The 16,270-nt window shown below is 39.4% G+C and overlaps 1 protein-coding gene across 1 annotated transcript; it reads left to right on the top strand.

Moving 5' to 3' along the window:
• Positions 1-4,093: 4,093 nt before the first annotated feature.
• On the top strand, positions 4,094-11,010 carry LOC138877901 (secreted RxLR effector protein 161-like). The gene is made up of 2 exons (XM_070157546.1): positions 4,094-4,646; positions 10,865-11,010. Exons 1-2 carry the CDS (start codon positions 4,094-4,096, stop codon positions 11,008-11,010), a joined length of 699 nt encoding a protein of 232 aa, XP_070013647.1.
• Positions 11,011-16,270: the final 5,260 nt, after the last annotated feature.

The raw sequence follows: 16,270 nt of genomic DNA, 5'->3' as shown, positions 1-16,270 counted from the left end.
GTGTTCAAGTCATAGCTAACTTGAAGTTGTCAAAACAGTTGAGGTTGTGTGCCACAACGGGATTAGAGTTAATCCTTAGGTTTACAAAGAGTTTTTGTAAATGCTGTTTTGGCTTAGTGATTTTAGTGGAACTTTGAAAAAATCCTACTGAGTAGTAGGTCGTGGTTTTTTCACCTTTTGAGCCAGGTGTTTTCCACGTAAAAATCTATGTGTTCTTTATATTCTATTTATTATTTTGCAAACAATAATAGTTGGAACACCTAGAAGAACTAGGTTCTTCTATAGTTTAGTTAAGCGAAAATTGGGTACCACACAAATCACTCCCTCCCTCCCCCTCTTGTGTGGTATTTGACGCTTAAAAATCTATTGGTATTAGAGCGGGTTATCCTTGAAGAGGCTAACACCTTAGGAAAAGATCAAAATGAGTGCACCACCTGGAAACTGGGAAGGGTAATTCACTGCTAGGCCTCCACTCTTTAATGGTCAGTACTATTCTTGGTGGAAGAACAAGATGAGAGATCACATCATAGGAGAAGACTATGAACTCTGGGACATAGTCAATGATAGTCCTCTGGCAACTACAAAGAAGAATGCTGAAGGAGTGGATGTGCCAAAGACAAGAGGCAACTGCACTGCTGAAGACTTGAAGAAATGGGAGAAGAATGCCAAGGCCAAGAAATGGCTAGTGTGTGGATTGGGTCCAGACGAGTACAGCATGATTCAAAACTGTACCACTGCAAAGGAAATATGAGACAATTTACAAGTGGCTCATGAAGGAACTCCTTAAGTAAAGAGATCAAGAGGAACACAGTTATATTCTCAATATGAGAATTTTAGTATGAAGGAAGGAGATTCTATCCAGGAGATGTACACAAGGTTCACAACACTAACAAATGAACTTAAATCTCTTGGGAGAATTATCCTTGAAGAAGACAAGGTTGAGAAAATCTTGACAAGAGTCTTACCAGTGACTTGGGAAAGCAAAATTACTGCTATTCAAGAATCAAAGAACATTGCTACCCTCAAGCTAGATGAACTGATTGGAAACCTCATTGCCTATGAACTGAGAAGGCAAATCATGAAAATGGATGCACCCAATAAGGAAAGAAGTTTGGCTCTCAAAATAGCTGAAAGTGCAGATCTGGAGGATGATGAAATGGTCATGATCACAAGAGATTTCAAAAAGTACCTGATAAGATGAAAGGGTTCTTCAAAAGGTACAACCTTCAACAAACTAAGGGTTTCTGAGAAACAGACCAACGAGGGTCGCTATAAATATGGTAAGACTTATCACATGATCAAGAACTATCCTCAATGGGAAATTGAGTGGAAGAAGGAAACGGCCGAACGAAGGAACAGGAAGAAGGAACAGGTTCAACCCAAAAGGAACAAAGGATCAGCAAAGGCTATGGTTGCTGCTTGGGGAGAAACATCTGATGAGGACTCAGAAGATGAAGCTGGAGATGAACAAGCACTTATGGCCATCGAAGAATTAGATGAGGAACAAGAGGTAAGTGTCTTTCATCTCAAATACAAGATTAAATTCCTGTCTAAAGAAAGGATGTCTGAGCTATTACTAGACTTCATTGATGAGTCTGAGATAATTAACAATGAGAAGGAAGATCTGTCTAGGGAATGTATGATCTTAAAAGCCAAGTGCAAAAATCTAGAATCTAGGGCTAATGAGAGTGATAGTAAAAATGCTGAGTTGAAGAACCAGGTTATTGAACTTGACACCAGTGTCTTAGAACTTAGGTTTGAGAACATAAAACTGAAACTAGGAATAGGTAAGAAGAAAGCTGATCACACACATCTCACCCTAGAAGAAAACTTAGGAAAAATGAAGGATGAGTTGTACATGAAGGATGAGCAGATAAAAGTCTTAAAAGAAGATCTAGGGAAGGTAAAACATGAACTAGATAGAACTTGCAAATGGAACAAGCTTCTGGTGCACTTTTCTGGCTACAAGAACATCACAGTAGCAACAAAAGAGGACTTTGCTATGGGACTCAAGCATCTAAATGGGATCCTAAAGGCAAGTACCTCACTCTTCCTGAGAACAAAACCTGCACACACTGTGGCAAGACTGTCCATTACAAAAATGAATGTAATGCAAAAGAAAAGGCCAGTCAAAAGAAAAAAGCTTTTGTTCAAGAGAAACATAGGCTGCCTGGGTGGGCTAAAAGGAATTTGATTTACCCCTTTGCCTAGAGAAAGGGACCCAAACTAGTTTGGGTTCCTAAGACTAACCCTTGATTTCTTTTTGCTGGTCCAAGTGAAGGGAAGTAGCCAAATATGGTACATGGATAGTGGCTGCTCAAAACATATGACTGGAAGAAAGAACCAGTTCCTTTCACTTGAAGACTTAAAGAGAGGTAATATCTCCTTTGGAAATGGGAAGAAAGGTGAGATTATTGGGGTTGGAAAGGTAGGTAAGACAGACTCACACTCTATTGCGAATGTCTACTTGATAGATGGCTTGAAATACAACCTGATCAGTGTGTCACAACTATGTGACAGAGGTAACCTTGTAGCATTCACCTCTACCAAATGCTTTGTGATTAACCTTACCACTGACAAGATTATTTTGCAGGGAAAAAGAGTTAACAATATTTACATTGTAGATTTATCTACTCTTTTAGAAAATGAACTCACCTGCCTAAGTGTGTTGGATAATGATCCCCTCCTGTGGCACAAAAGACTTGGTCATGCTAGTCTAAATCAGCTTAACAAATTAGTCTCCAAGGACTTGGTGATAGGGCTACCTAACATCAAGTTCAAGGAAGACAAAGTTTGCGAGGCCTGTGCAAGGGGGAAGCATGTAAGATCATCCTTCAAAAGAAATAAAATGGTAAGCACAACCAAGACGTTGGAACTGGTCCATATAGATCTCTGTGGTCCAATGAGAACCTTGAGTAGAGGTGGAAAGAAATATGTGATGGTACTTGTTGATGATTATTCTAGATTTACCTGGGTACTATTTTTAACATCTAAAGATGAAGCATTTGACATGTTTACTGCTTTTGTTAGAAAAACTCAGAAACAATTAGGTAATCAACTTGCATCCATTAGGTCTGATCATGGAACTAAATTTGAAAATACTAAGTTTGCTGAATTTTGTGAAGAGCATGGTATTGATCATAACTTCTCTGCCCCTAGGACTCCTCAACAAAATGGAGTAGTTGAAAGAAAGAACATGACTCTTGAGGACATGGCTAGGACTATGCTTCTTTCTAGTAAACTGCCCCACAGCTTCTGGGCAGAGGCTTTAAACACTGTATGTTATATTAAAAATAGATGCATGACTAGACCTCTTGTAGAGAAGACTCCTTATGAGTGACTTAAAGGGAGAAAAGCAAATATATCCCATCTTAGGGCATTTGGATGCAAGTGCTTTGTGCACAATAATGGAAAAGACTCCCTAGGTAAGTTTGATCCCATAAGTGATGCCAAACTTCACTTCTCTCGAACCCATAAGGACAGGTCAGTTATTGGCACAAAATGGGTCTTCAGAAACAAACTTGATTAAGATGGAACAGTTACAAGAAACAAGGCAAGACAGGTGGTCCAAGGTTACAACCAAGAGGAGGGTATAGATTATGATGAGACTTTTGCTCCAGTTGCAAGACTAGAGGCAATAAGACTCCTCATAGCCTTTGCAGCACACATGGAATTCACTCTCCATCAGATGGATGTCAAAAGTGCCTTCCCGAATGGCTATCTGAAAGAAGAAGTGTTTGTGAAACAACCTCCAGGGTTTGAGAGCAAAGAATGTCCTGAGCATGTGTACAAATTAGACAAGGCTCTCTATGGACTCAAGTAGGCTCCTAGAGCATGGTATGAACGACTGTCCAAATTCCTGCTTGAACATGGCTACAAAAGAGGTAAAATTGATAGTGCCCTATTCTTAAGCGAAAAAGGTAAGGATCTCCTTGTGGTATAAATATATGTTGATGATATAATCTTTGGGGCCACCACTGATAAAATAAGTAAGAATTTTGACAAATTAGTGGGGAGTGAGTTTGAAATGAGTATGTTGGGTTAGCTTAACTTTTTCTTAGGCTTACAAATCAAATAAAGCCAAAATGGAACCATGATCCATCAGCAGAAGTATGCAAAAGAGCTGATCAAAAAGTTTAAAATGGATGAAGCAAAGGAAATAGACACCCCCATTGCAACTACCACTAAATTGGACATAAATGAACCTGGTTCATCAGTTGATCAGAAGTTGTATGGGGGTATGATTAGTTCACTCTTGTATCTTACTGCCAGCAGACCTAACATAGTTTTCAGTGTAGGTCTTTGTGCTCGCTTTCAGGCTAATCCAAAAGAGTCTCACTTGACTATTGGTAAGAGCATACTAAGATATTTGAAAGGCACCACTTATATGTGTCTTTGGTATCCTAAAGGTAGTAATTTCAATCTAGTAGGATATGCTAATGTTGATTATGCAGGTTTCCTTGTGGATAGGAAAAGCACCTCAGGTATGGCTCACTTTCTTTGTTTGTGTCTTGTATCATGGGCCACTAAAAAGCAAAATTCAATGGCCTTATCCACTGTTGAGGCTGAATATATTGATGTTGCCTCTTGTTGTGCTCAATTGCTATGGATCAAACAGCAGTTGGAAGATTTTGGCATTGAAGTTGGTTGCATTCCTATATTCTGTGATAACACTAGTTCTATAAGTATGACAAAGAACCTTTTTCATCATAAGAGGACTAAGCACATAGATGTTAGACACCACCTCTAAAGAGATAACTATGAGAAAGGATTGATCTCCATAGAATTTTGTGCTACTGATAAACAAATTGCTGACATCTTCACTAAAGCACTGAGTAGAGAAAAATTTGAGAGGAACGGGTTGGAATTAGGGATGATTAAGATCACCTAATAGGTCCAGCTCAGAATGCACAATTGAAAAAAAATTGAAAAATGAAAAAAAAAAGGATTTTTGGCTCAGAATTTTGAACTTTTGTAAATATCCAGATTAATTATTACTCAGCTTTATACTTTAATTAGTATACTCCTGTGACATGTGTTTATATGACTCACTGATCTCTTACAAAATTTTCTCTATTATGGCATTTGAGGCATGTTCAAGAGACTTCTAAATGAAGAACCTGGTTCATCAGTATGGGTTCATATGATAGCTAAGGTATGTTTTCTATACTCTGCACAATTAGAAAGATTAATATTTAAATCATGAGCAGAAGTCCTATAATTGTTCAATTCCTAGAAAATTCTATCTGTTAGCTTTGAACCAGTTCCGTCTGCCTAGAACTACAAACCGGAAAATTTGCCTAAAATCTAGGGAAGATAAACCGATCATTCAAAATCTAGAATTTCATGTTGATTAGACCTCTAGTTGACCACTGCTAAAAGCTGGTGTTACCTATTAAATGTGTATTTCTCTTTAAATACACATCATTTCTCCTTCCATCTTCATAATTCCAAACGGTCAAAAATTCTTCTTCACTTTCACTTGCCATCTTCTCCAAAACTCTAATTCCCAAATTCTCTCAAGAAACCAACGATCATGACTAACCCACAAGATAATCCTGGAAAACCTCCACCACCAACTCCCTCAAATTCATCCACACCTCCTTCACCCAGTACATCTCCAAAATCTAGATTGCGAAGGGTGAAAATGCTTGCTCGAAAGACTGTAGCTTCTGGGGATCTGAGGAAGAAATTAACTCAGAAGTTGAAGGCAAGCCAGGCCCAAAACTCCGACTCCAGCTCTGATTCTGAATCATATCAATCCGCTACGGAGGGGGAAGGACCTGGTGTCTCGCCCCCTTTTTCTTGCGAAATCGGGTGTATGACATTTGAAAGGACAACTCGTTCCTTTTGGGAACTGGGTTTGAATTTTGAAGAGTCGACACCTAATGATTTAAGGTGCATTAGGACACCAAAAGAATTTGATTTGAATAACCAGAGATAGGGTAAGGGCTTGAAATTATTCTAAGGGGAAGGTGTTAGGCACCCCTTAGAATCCACTAGTGTGGTTTCCGGCCAGACAATTATTGTGAATTTGGTGCAATTAACATGTAGACAAATAAAGATCAAATAAGAGGGAATTTCACATAATGGTTTGAAAGTAAACAAAGTTTGCAAGAACAAATAGAAAAGCTGATTTTATAAAAGAAAGAATTGAAATGCTAAAGAATAGAGAGAGGGGGGTCCTAGGTTTATTAAAAATATAGATCACCCCATACAATGTCCGGTAATCACTCCTCAATGAGGGGCTACACGTGACATTATCACGTGGTCATCATATCCATATCTACCCTTCCCACCCCGTTAAGGTATTAAAGCGTGGATTGGTCTCGATTACTTATTGCATGCTATTACCTATCCCATTCATATCAGTCCTAGAGGCACTTAGGACTACTAATCCTAAAAGGGATGGATGTTAGGCTTATTTGGAGTTTCAAAAATAAAAATTCTAAAGCTACATACAAAAAACATATACATGTTTGGGGGAAACATATAAACAAACAGAGGCTCATGTATACCTCCTTAAAACACATAAAACAGCATGTCTTGCACGTACTGTTTAGGTCTGATTTAAAAGACTTAAAGAAGAGGGAGATGCGATTGTTGAGGCAGTTTTAGTTTATTGCATAACTCAGATAAGAAGTCCGAATCAGGCCTACCTGCTGGTTGTAATAATTAACAAAAGCAGATTCAGTTTCAATTACTACTCTAAGGATTGCCTAAGTGTTTAGACGGGGTCCTATAGGCATGATGTCTACTGAATTCAGAAGGTAATGAGACAGTAAAACTTGGAATGAATTATTTGAAATCCTATATGCATACTTGTTAAACTGGCTAAGTGAGGGACTCAGATTATTAAAAGAGATGCAGAATATACAAAGTTAATTAAATTGGTTACAGGTTCTGCGGGTGATAGCATCTAATATTACTGATTTTATAGCTAACATTGAGTGAAGTGAATCAGATTCATTTAGAAACTCCTACAGGCATGCTTTCTATGCATTGCTGATTTTAAAGCCTTATAGACGTAGTGTCGAAATGCAAAAAATCTTGTAGACATGGTATCTATATGTAGAAACCTTATAGACATGGCATCTATATGTAGTTGAATATGCAGAATTAGAACAGTCTATAGGCATGATTTCTATATGTAGTTGAATACACAGAATTAGAACAGTCCTATAGGCATGATTTCCATATGTAGTTGAGTATGAAGAAATTAAAACATTCCTATAGGCATGGTTTCTATATGTAGTTGAGTATGCAGAAATTAAAACATTCCTATAGACGTGGTTTCTATATGTAGTTGAGTATGCAGAAATTAAAACATTCCTATAGACATGATTTCTATATGTAGTTGAGTATGCAGAAATTAAAACATTCCTATAGGCATGATTTCTATATGTAGCAGAATATGCAGAATTAGAACAGTGTTATAGGCGTGGTTTCTATGTGTAGTTGAATATGCATAATTAGAACAGTCTTATAGGCATGATTTCTACCATTTGCATGCATAGTCACCCACCCTTTTTTTACTAGCCAGCCCCAAGTGTTTTTAACAACTTATTACAAACCAGAATATATTACATCAGAATGAAAATACAAAGAAAGTACAACCGGAGGAGGCTTGATTCTTGACTTCCTCTCTGAGTTACAAGATAAACCAACTCAAAGACCATTGATCCAAAGCCTTTCTCCAATTTTAGTGTTTCAGAGTTCCCTAAGAGCCTCAACGTGACTCCGGGCAGTGCTCACACCCGAATTGTATTACAAGAATAGGGACAAGTGCAGTGTGGAAGTGTCAGCCCTCAAGTGTCCAAGTTCAGAGGGAGCTCATGGGTCCCAAGGCGAGGCTCACAAGAGGGGGGCAGAACTTAAATCTAAGAGAGAATGCAAGTGAAGAAACAGAGTTTTGAGGGAATAAAGTAAAGGGAAAGAGGTGCTGGAAACAGACATAAACAAGTTGATAATTTCTTACAAAAGGGATTCAGGGGTTGGGAACTTGCAGAGAGCCTATGTACTTAGGCATTAGTTAATTCTAGGCATGCACAACAATAAGGAGTGTTGTTATGCTTACAAAATCAACCATAGTACGTAACACATAATGATAACATAGAGGCTATGATGCCAGGGGAATCAAGTTTGAGTCATAGACAACAATACTTAATACTGTCGTGCCTCAAACAAGCCATCAGTATCAAACATATTGGGGTAGGGGTTTAGGACACATAATAGATTCAAAACAGGTAGAAGGAGATTACAACATGCTAAAATAAGTACTGAATTGATCACAAGCAGTAGGCAGACAAGAAGGCAAAAGTATTAAGTAAACATATTGTTGTTGATGCTGAAATCTTAATCAGAACATACCAGTTAAGAGAAGCAAAATATAGTAAAAGCAGGTAGCAGGACTTTGAAGACAGGCCACAGTACAAGTAGTAAAGCAAGAGAATGTTTTTGAATGTAAGTGATTTCAGAACTAAGTTTGTTCGTGTGTGTCTATGTTGATGAAAGAGCATGGTATTTATAGTGTGAAAACAGGCAGAAAAATAAGGCAAGAAAATAATTATGGAACTGTGTACCAATTAAAATCAATCAGTATAAGAGCTTTCTTTAATTAAGGAGTTAAAGTTAAACAGTAATATGTAAATACTAAATAAGGAAAGCAATCACATAAGGCTGAATATGACCAATAAGGAAGTAACTTCAGCATAGTATAAGTACACAATTGGTAAAATAGACTAGGTTCATCAGATTTTAATCAAGAAAAGGTCTGTAAGAATCAAATACCAATGTAATCAAGGTAAGGGAATTAATCAAATTGCGTAGAAAATGTAGGGATCGAAAGTTCAAAGGAAAGTGTTCAAATTGGTCCAAAAAATAGGGAAATCAGTAAAACAAGGAAAAAATCAATTAGAATTACACAAGGAGGTTTGAAATCAGTCCATAATTGAAGGTCATTTCAGAGGGAAATTCAACATATAAAGAGTGCATAAACATTAGGCATGCAAGGTTAAATCTATGACAAAGAGAAGTGTCACGCAATCACAAAATCAGTAAGTAGTGGACTACCGAAACATGGTAGTCACATAGGCCAATTTCAGTAACTCAATAATAGAGAAAAGAGAGAGTATCAAATAGCATGAAAAATGGGTCAAGTAAAAGACCTTATAGAGTTTAGCAGGAAGTCAGAATCATATAAAGAAACAAAAGATTTTGAAATTCAGTCGAGCAACAGGTGAAGCAACTTTAGAAACTTGAATAGGTTAAAAGGAATTAGGGTTTTGAAACCCATCGAATTCAGAGTATGACGAACGAGTAAATCACATAGCAAATAGTCTCAGGACTCGAATGAACCCCAAATTTTACGGTTTTCACCATCACTCGAGTATAGAGATGGAAAACAAGTAAATCAGGCAAAAATATCAACAAAATAAAATCAGAAAACTCAAGAAGGAACTAAGACTTTTAATCATGCACACTCCAGTAAAAGAACAACATAAAGAAACACAGTAGAACATGCTAAAGATCAGAGAAAGCTTTTAAATAACTTAACCAAACCCTAAATCGGAAAAGATAAAGGTTCTGAAGGTAAAGATTTGGAAAGAAACCTTGAGAAAACATTTAGGAGTTGAGAGTAAACACAAATCTAAATAGATCTAAAAGAATCGGAAGAACCTCAAAAGTTAGGGTTTCAGAAGGACCCAGATGGTGAGAAAGGCTCGGAAACCATCGATCTAAGCAAGAGAAGTCAAGAGTCATGCTTGAATAGCCATGGCTTGCCAGAGCAAAGTCAAAGATGACCGGAGACAGCCATATAACTGAAATCAACCCAGGTCTGGACCAAAATTTCTTCAAGGTCTGGCCTTGAAAATATGATAATCGGGCAGGTAGAAGTCATAGGAAGTAGATACAGGCCTTTAATGGCTTTGGAAGCCATTGATTCGGGCGATTTTAGAGTGGTGGTTGAAGGTGGCGGTCAGGGTTTGAGAGGGAGTTTGAGAGAGAATAGGGAGAGAAGGGGGGTTCGAAGGTGGCTGCAGATGAGAAATGACTATGGTTTGGGGGTAATGGGGAATTAAAAAGGAAAGGTTAAATGGTGGTCGTTGATCATTTTGATCAACGGCCTAGATTGAATGGGGATCGGGGCGGGTTGTTTAAAAAGGGTCATGGGTTTGGTAGATTAGGATTTGGATCAGGGTAATTGGGCCTATGGTTGGGTTTAATTGGGGTGCCAAATCCGGCCAAAATTGAAATGAAAATGGGCTAACATTTAAATAGCCACTTTTCCCTTATTTACTTTATAAGAAATAGTAAAAATAATTTCTGGAAATAAATGAAAAGTACTAAATGATTAAAAATACATAATTATTAATTTAAAAATATTGAAGTTAATTTTATAAATACAAACACAATTAAATCTTAAAAGAGGCTAATATTGCAATTATATGTGATTTAGCTTTAAAAATACTAAATAATTTTGTACAAATATGCAAAATTTATGCTATATATATTTTAGTATAAATATGAGAATCCAACAAATGAATCTTTTTGGGATAATTATTGGGTTTTTCTTGATAAAATAAGGCAATAAATTAATTTAAAAATCTTTAAAAATTAAGAAAAATTAATAAAACATTGGGACACACTTATATATGTATATACATGCTATTTTAAAGTATTTTGCAAATATAAAAAAAATATAGGGAAAATTGGGTATCAACAGCTGCCCCTCTTTACCCGAGAAGGATGAAAGAGTTGTCGGGTAAATATATGATGACCAATTTTGACCGAACGAAATGGTTCAAGGAGACTTAGGCTGTTCTCTAGTTTCTGAGCTACCTACATATCCCTGGTCCTACAGGAATCAGGCCATATGTAGTTCAGGATCTGTCGGCGGAGTATGCCGACGGAGACTTTCAAGAACGGACACAGTATTTAGGACGGGGCGAATGGTTGAAGTCTGATAGGGCTACAGGAACAGGAGTGGAATCGCTCCTGCCGAGATAGTCGTTACTCGCCGGTTCACCTACAAATAAGTGACGCAAGCGTATATTGTGCGTAAATTTAAACATGATGCAAATTCCCATCGAACCATGAATGTTTGTCCTCGGACGGTTAGGATGACGTCCGTAAACCATGACGTCCTGGGCCATGAAGCGTATAATAAGGATTCGCAAGCCATGAAATGATGCTCTTGGGCTATGAGAATGATGCCTCCGAACTATGATGCCTTTGAATAATGATATGCAAAAAATTAAAAGGGGTCCTCAGGCCATGACATGGTGTTCTTGGGCTATAAAAATGGTGCCTCCGAACTATGATGCCTTTGAATAATGATATGCAAAAAAAATATTAAAAGGGGTCCTTAGGTCATGACATGGTGTTCTCGGGCTATGAAAATGGTGCCTCCGAATAATGACGCCTTCGGATAATTTGGCGATCTTTCAGCCCATGAGATGCAGTATTTGGTGATCTTTTAGCCTATGCAATGCAGAAGGTGGTGATCTTTCAACCATGCAAATGTAAAGGTGGCGATCTTTCAGCCATGCGAATGTAGAGGGTGGTAATATTTCAGCCATGGAAATGTAAAGGTAGCAATCTTTCAGCCATGCAAATGTAGAGGGTGGCGATGTTTTAGCCATGCAAGTGTAGAAGGTGGCGATCTTTCAGCCATGCAAGTGTGAATAAGGTGGCGATCTTTCAGCCCATGCAGAAATGCAGATGGAGGTAGAGCTTAACCTTGGAAGGCAGAATGGTAGCCTTATGCAATGCAGAAATGCAGATGGAGGTAGAGCTTAACCTCGGAAGACAGAATGGTAGCCTTATACAATGCAGGAATGTAGATGGAGGTAGAGCTTAACCCGGAAGTCAGAATGGTGGCCTTATGCAATGCAGAAATGCAGACAGAGATAGAGCTTATTCTCGGAAGGCAGAATGGTAGCCTTGTGCAATGCGGAAATGCAGATGTAGACAGCTTAGTCTCAGAAGGAAGAATGGTAGCCTTATGCAAATGCAGAAATGTAGATGGAGACAGAGCTTAGTCTCAGAAGGCAGAATGGTAGCCTTATGCAATGCAGAAATGCAAATGGAGACAGAGCTTAGTCTGTGAAGGCAGAATGGTAGTCTTATGCAAAAAGTAAAAATAGCAAATGGTAATAAAGCTTTCTTAGCTGATAGCAGATTGTGATACTGTGACTGCTGGGGACATCATGACATACGGAATGCCACTGGTGTGTATGGATAGCGAATGTTGGTAAGTGGAACAGTTCTGAGAGATGTATTCCTGAACAGTGTTTGTCTCGTGAGTGTATTGTATATATGATTCTTTCGTAATCCAAGTGTCTGCATCCAAAGAAAAATCGTGAGTTTTGTAAAGGGGAGAGGTTAGTTCGTATACCCGCTGGCTCTGCTTGACCTGCTCAGCTTTGATCTGGTGATACTATATGTATCATTGGGGTAGCATTACTAAACAAGGCACGTTTGATTTAGTAAAAGCATAACATAAGTACATAATTAAGAATATTTTTTTTAGATGAACCGACGACTGTGAGGTGGTTCAGGACATTGCAACCTCTCTTGTTACAGAATTTTGAGGTTCCTCCTCAAAATTCTGCCCCAGTTTACTGGGTTGATGCTTCTGACTGCTGCTAGCAATAATTGGCTGAAATCAACTTTGGAATTTTGAGGGTCCTCTTCAAAATTTTGCCCCAGAACGCAACCGAAAGCTCCATCCAATAGTGCAAGGTAGAGTAATAGAGGACTACCTGGCTCGGGTGGGACCAAACCCGGTAGTGGTGACAGGTACTCCTTGATTCTGTCGAAAGCTTTTTGGCAGTTATCAGTCCATTTAGTGGCGGCGTCCTTCTTTAACATCTTAAAGATTGGCTCACAAACAACTGTAGATTGTGCTATGAACCGGCTGATGTAATTGAGTCTCCCCAAGAAACTCATCACGTCCTTCTTTTTCTTTGGCGGTGGCAATTCTTGAATAGCTTTGACCATTGATGGATCTAGTTCTATTCCTCGACAACTCTCAATAAACCCAAGTAGTTTTCCGGAGGAACCCCAAATGCACATTTTGCGAGATTCAGTTTTAGGTTCTACCTCCGCAATCTGTTGAAAAACTTTCTCAAGTCTTCCATATGATCAGTGGCTTTCGGGGACTTGATAATAACATCATCTATGTACACCTCTATCTCCTTGTGTATCAAATCATGGAAAATGATAGTCATGGTGCTCATGTAGGTGGCCCCCGCATTCTTTAACCCAAACGGCATCATCTTGTAACAGTACATTCCCCACGGCGTAATGAAAGCCGTTTTCTCAGCATCTTCTTCATCCATCTAGATCTGATGATGCCCAGCGAAACAATCTACAAATGATTTCAACTCATGCTTGGCGCAATTATCAATCAGGATGTGTATGTTTGGCAAGGAGAAGTCGTCTTTCGGACTGGCCCGATTGAGATCCCGGTAGTTGACACAGACTCTGACCTTCCCGTCCTTCTTTGGTACTGGCACGATATTGGCTAAATATGTTGGGTATTCTACTACCCTGAGAACCTTAGCTTTGACCTGCTTAGTGACCTCTTTCTTGATTTTTAGACTCATATTAGGCTTGAATTTCCCAAGCTTTTGCTTTACCGGCGGACATGTTGGATCAGTTGGCAGTTTGTGAGCCACAATAGACGTACTTAGACCATTCATGTCATCATACGACCAGGCGAATATGTCCTCATATTCCCTTAGAAATTCTGTGTATTCCTTCTTTTCTGACGGTGATAAGTGGATGTTGATTCGTGTTTCTTTGACGTTTTCTACATCTCCCAGGTTAACAACTTCTGTTTCGTCCAGGTTGGACTTAGGCATGTTCTCAAAGCTCTCAACTTCCTTTACAATCTCTTCTGGTATGTCATCCTCCTCTGAATCTATGTCCATTTGTTGTGTTGTCTCGTTGCATGTCACAGTCATTGGTTCATCAAGATAAGTAATAGTAATGATGTATAAGTAAAGTAATAAGAGAAAATAATAGTAATAAGTGTCGATTTGTAAGAAAAGTCAAAATGCTTTGATAAATTGCATAATTGTTTTGAACACTGGCGATCTTATTGCAGGAATTGAAAATACGCGAGAGAAAAATAACAATCTTTTAGTAAATCAAAATAGTGCTTGTTTTAGCCTTGCTACCTCGAGGCTCGTCGGGCTCTGGTTGTCCTGATGGTCCAGTTATTGAGGCAGGCCCCTCTACTTACGGCCTTTATGGAAGGACCTTCCTCCCCTCCTCGAGAACAACACAACAATCCATGTCATTATCCTCTAATAACAAGTTTCTCATAGCTGCCAGTGCTTCTTCTTCTTCTGACCCGTAGATAACATCGGTCGGTTGGAAAGTCTGCTCCAAGTGTGGTATTGGCTGCTCCAGCGAATAGTAAGGACCGCACTATGTGGCGACCAACTGTTGAATTCTTCCCAGGTGTACTCATATCCCAGACCGAAAGTGGTGTCATGTTTCTTGAGTTTTATGGGCTTAGTGATTCCTTGGAGGTTCTTGACAAGCCCCTTGCCAAGTTCGTACCCACTCCAATTCAATATACTCTCGATCTTTTTATCCCTCCATTTGTCTTTGTTAATAGCATTCACTCATTTAATGTGATGGTAAGTCTCTCCGCCTAGCTTCTTTCTCCCTTCGATTGATGGAATGGTCTGGCGACTGTATATGGGGTTGCTACCGTCGCCGTGAATGATCACCTCCTGGTGATTCCATTCAAACTTTACCGCCTGATGCAATGTCGATGCTACAACCCTAGCAGCATGAATCCATGGCCGTTCCAACAGCAGATTGTAAGATGCTGGCACGTCTATCACATGGAAATCAACGTCGAACCAAGTTTGTCCCATTTGTAAGCACAGACTAATTTCCCCAATGATGGACCTTTGGGAACCGTCAAAAGCTTTCACGTTGATAGCTCCGTCATTTATCTCGTAAAGTCCCTTACCCAACTTCTTAAGTGTTACCAGTGGACAAATATTGAGACTAGAACCCCCGGCGATCAAGATCCTGGTGATAAAGTAGTCCTCGCATTGCACAGTGATTTACAGTGCCTTATTGTGACCCAACCTTTCAGGCGGTAGCTCATCCTCATGAAAAGTAATTTTGTGACTTTCCAATACCTGTCCGACCATGTTAGCCATTTATCCGCCAGTAATGTTGTTTGGCACGTATGCTTCACTTAGCACCCTCAACAGAGCATTCTTGTGTGCCTCAGAATTTTGTAGCAAAACAAGTATGGAGATCTGCGCCGGTATTTTGTTCAACTGGTCGATGATCGAGTATTCCTTGGCCTGTATCTTTCTCCAAAGATCGTCTGGACCCATCTCAATGATGGGCGATCGATTAGAGGCTTTCTTGCTTGACTCAGCTAGGTGTTCCGGGGTATAGACCCTACCAGTTCTTGTCATACCCTGTGCGGCAACAGTTTCCTCGAACCTAACCTTGCCTTTCCTCCTTACCTCTGTTGTATAGTCTCATGGTATAGCCTTTGTATGGAATGGTGTCATGGTCGACATCGCCACTGGGATCGGCGCGGCTATATTTACTCCGAATGGAGCATGGGCCTTGGGTGAAAAAACTGCAACTTCGAATGGCATAGGTGCGTTCGCTGGAGACATGAATTCGACCTCAATTGGCGCTGGTGTCTTAGCAGATAATGTGGTTTCAAACTCAAGTGGCACAAACATATTTATATCAGTGTTCCTCGAGGGCTAAATCTAGACCACGATCGGTTTAAGAGTAATTATCGGCTTCTTTGGGTCATCACCTTCTGCGATCAACCCGATAGACCCCTCGGGATCCCAATCATCCTCTATTTCAATCATATGAACGCCTCCACCTTATGGTCTGGCAGAGGGTTTTTGCGGATTTGTAGCGGGTTCCTTTGCCACAATAATTTTGTTGTCAATCAGAGCATAAATCTTGCCTTTTAGAGAACGACATTCGTCGATGGTGTGTCCCTTCATGCCGGAATGGTATGCACAGGATTTGTTTGGATTAACCCAGTGAGAAGGGTTCTCAAGGGTTATAGCAGGGATAGGGGTGACATAACCAGCAACTTTGAGTCTCTCGTACAACTGGTCAATGGGTTCGGCAATGGCTGTATACTATTTAGGAGGTCTGCGGTCAAAATTTGGTCGAAGTCTAGGAAAGTTTTGGCGTGTAGGAGGTGATTGATGGTGGGATGGTTGAGCATTGTAGGCTTGGTAAACATGTG

This window comes from Nicotiana sylvestris, chromosome 9, assembly GCF_000393655.2.
Source record: "Nicotiana sylvestris chromosome 9, ASM39365v2, whole genome shotgun sequence".
In the NCBI taxonomy this organism is placed as follows: Eukaryota; Viridiplantae; Streptophyta; class Magnoliopsida; order Solanales; family Solanaceae; genus Nicotiana; species Nicotiana sylvestris.
Note: the sequence above shows the minus strand (reverse complement) of the source record. Positions and strands in the feature narration are given on the sequence as shown.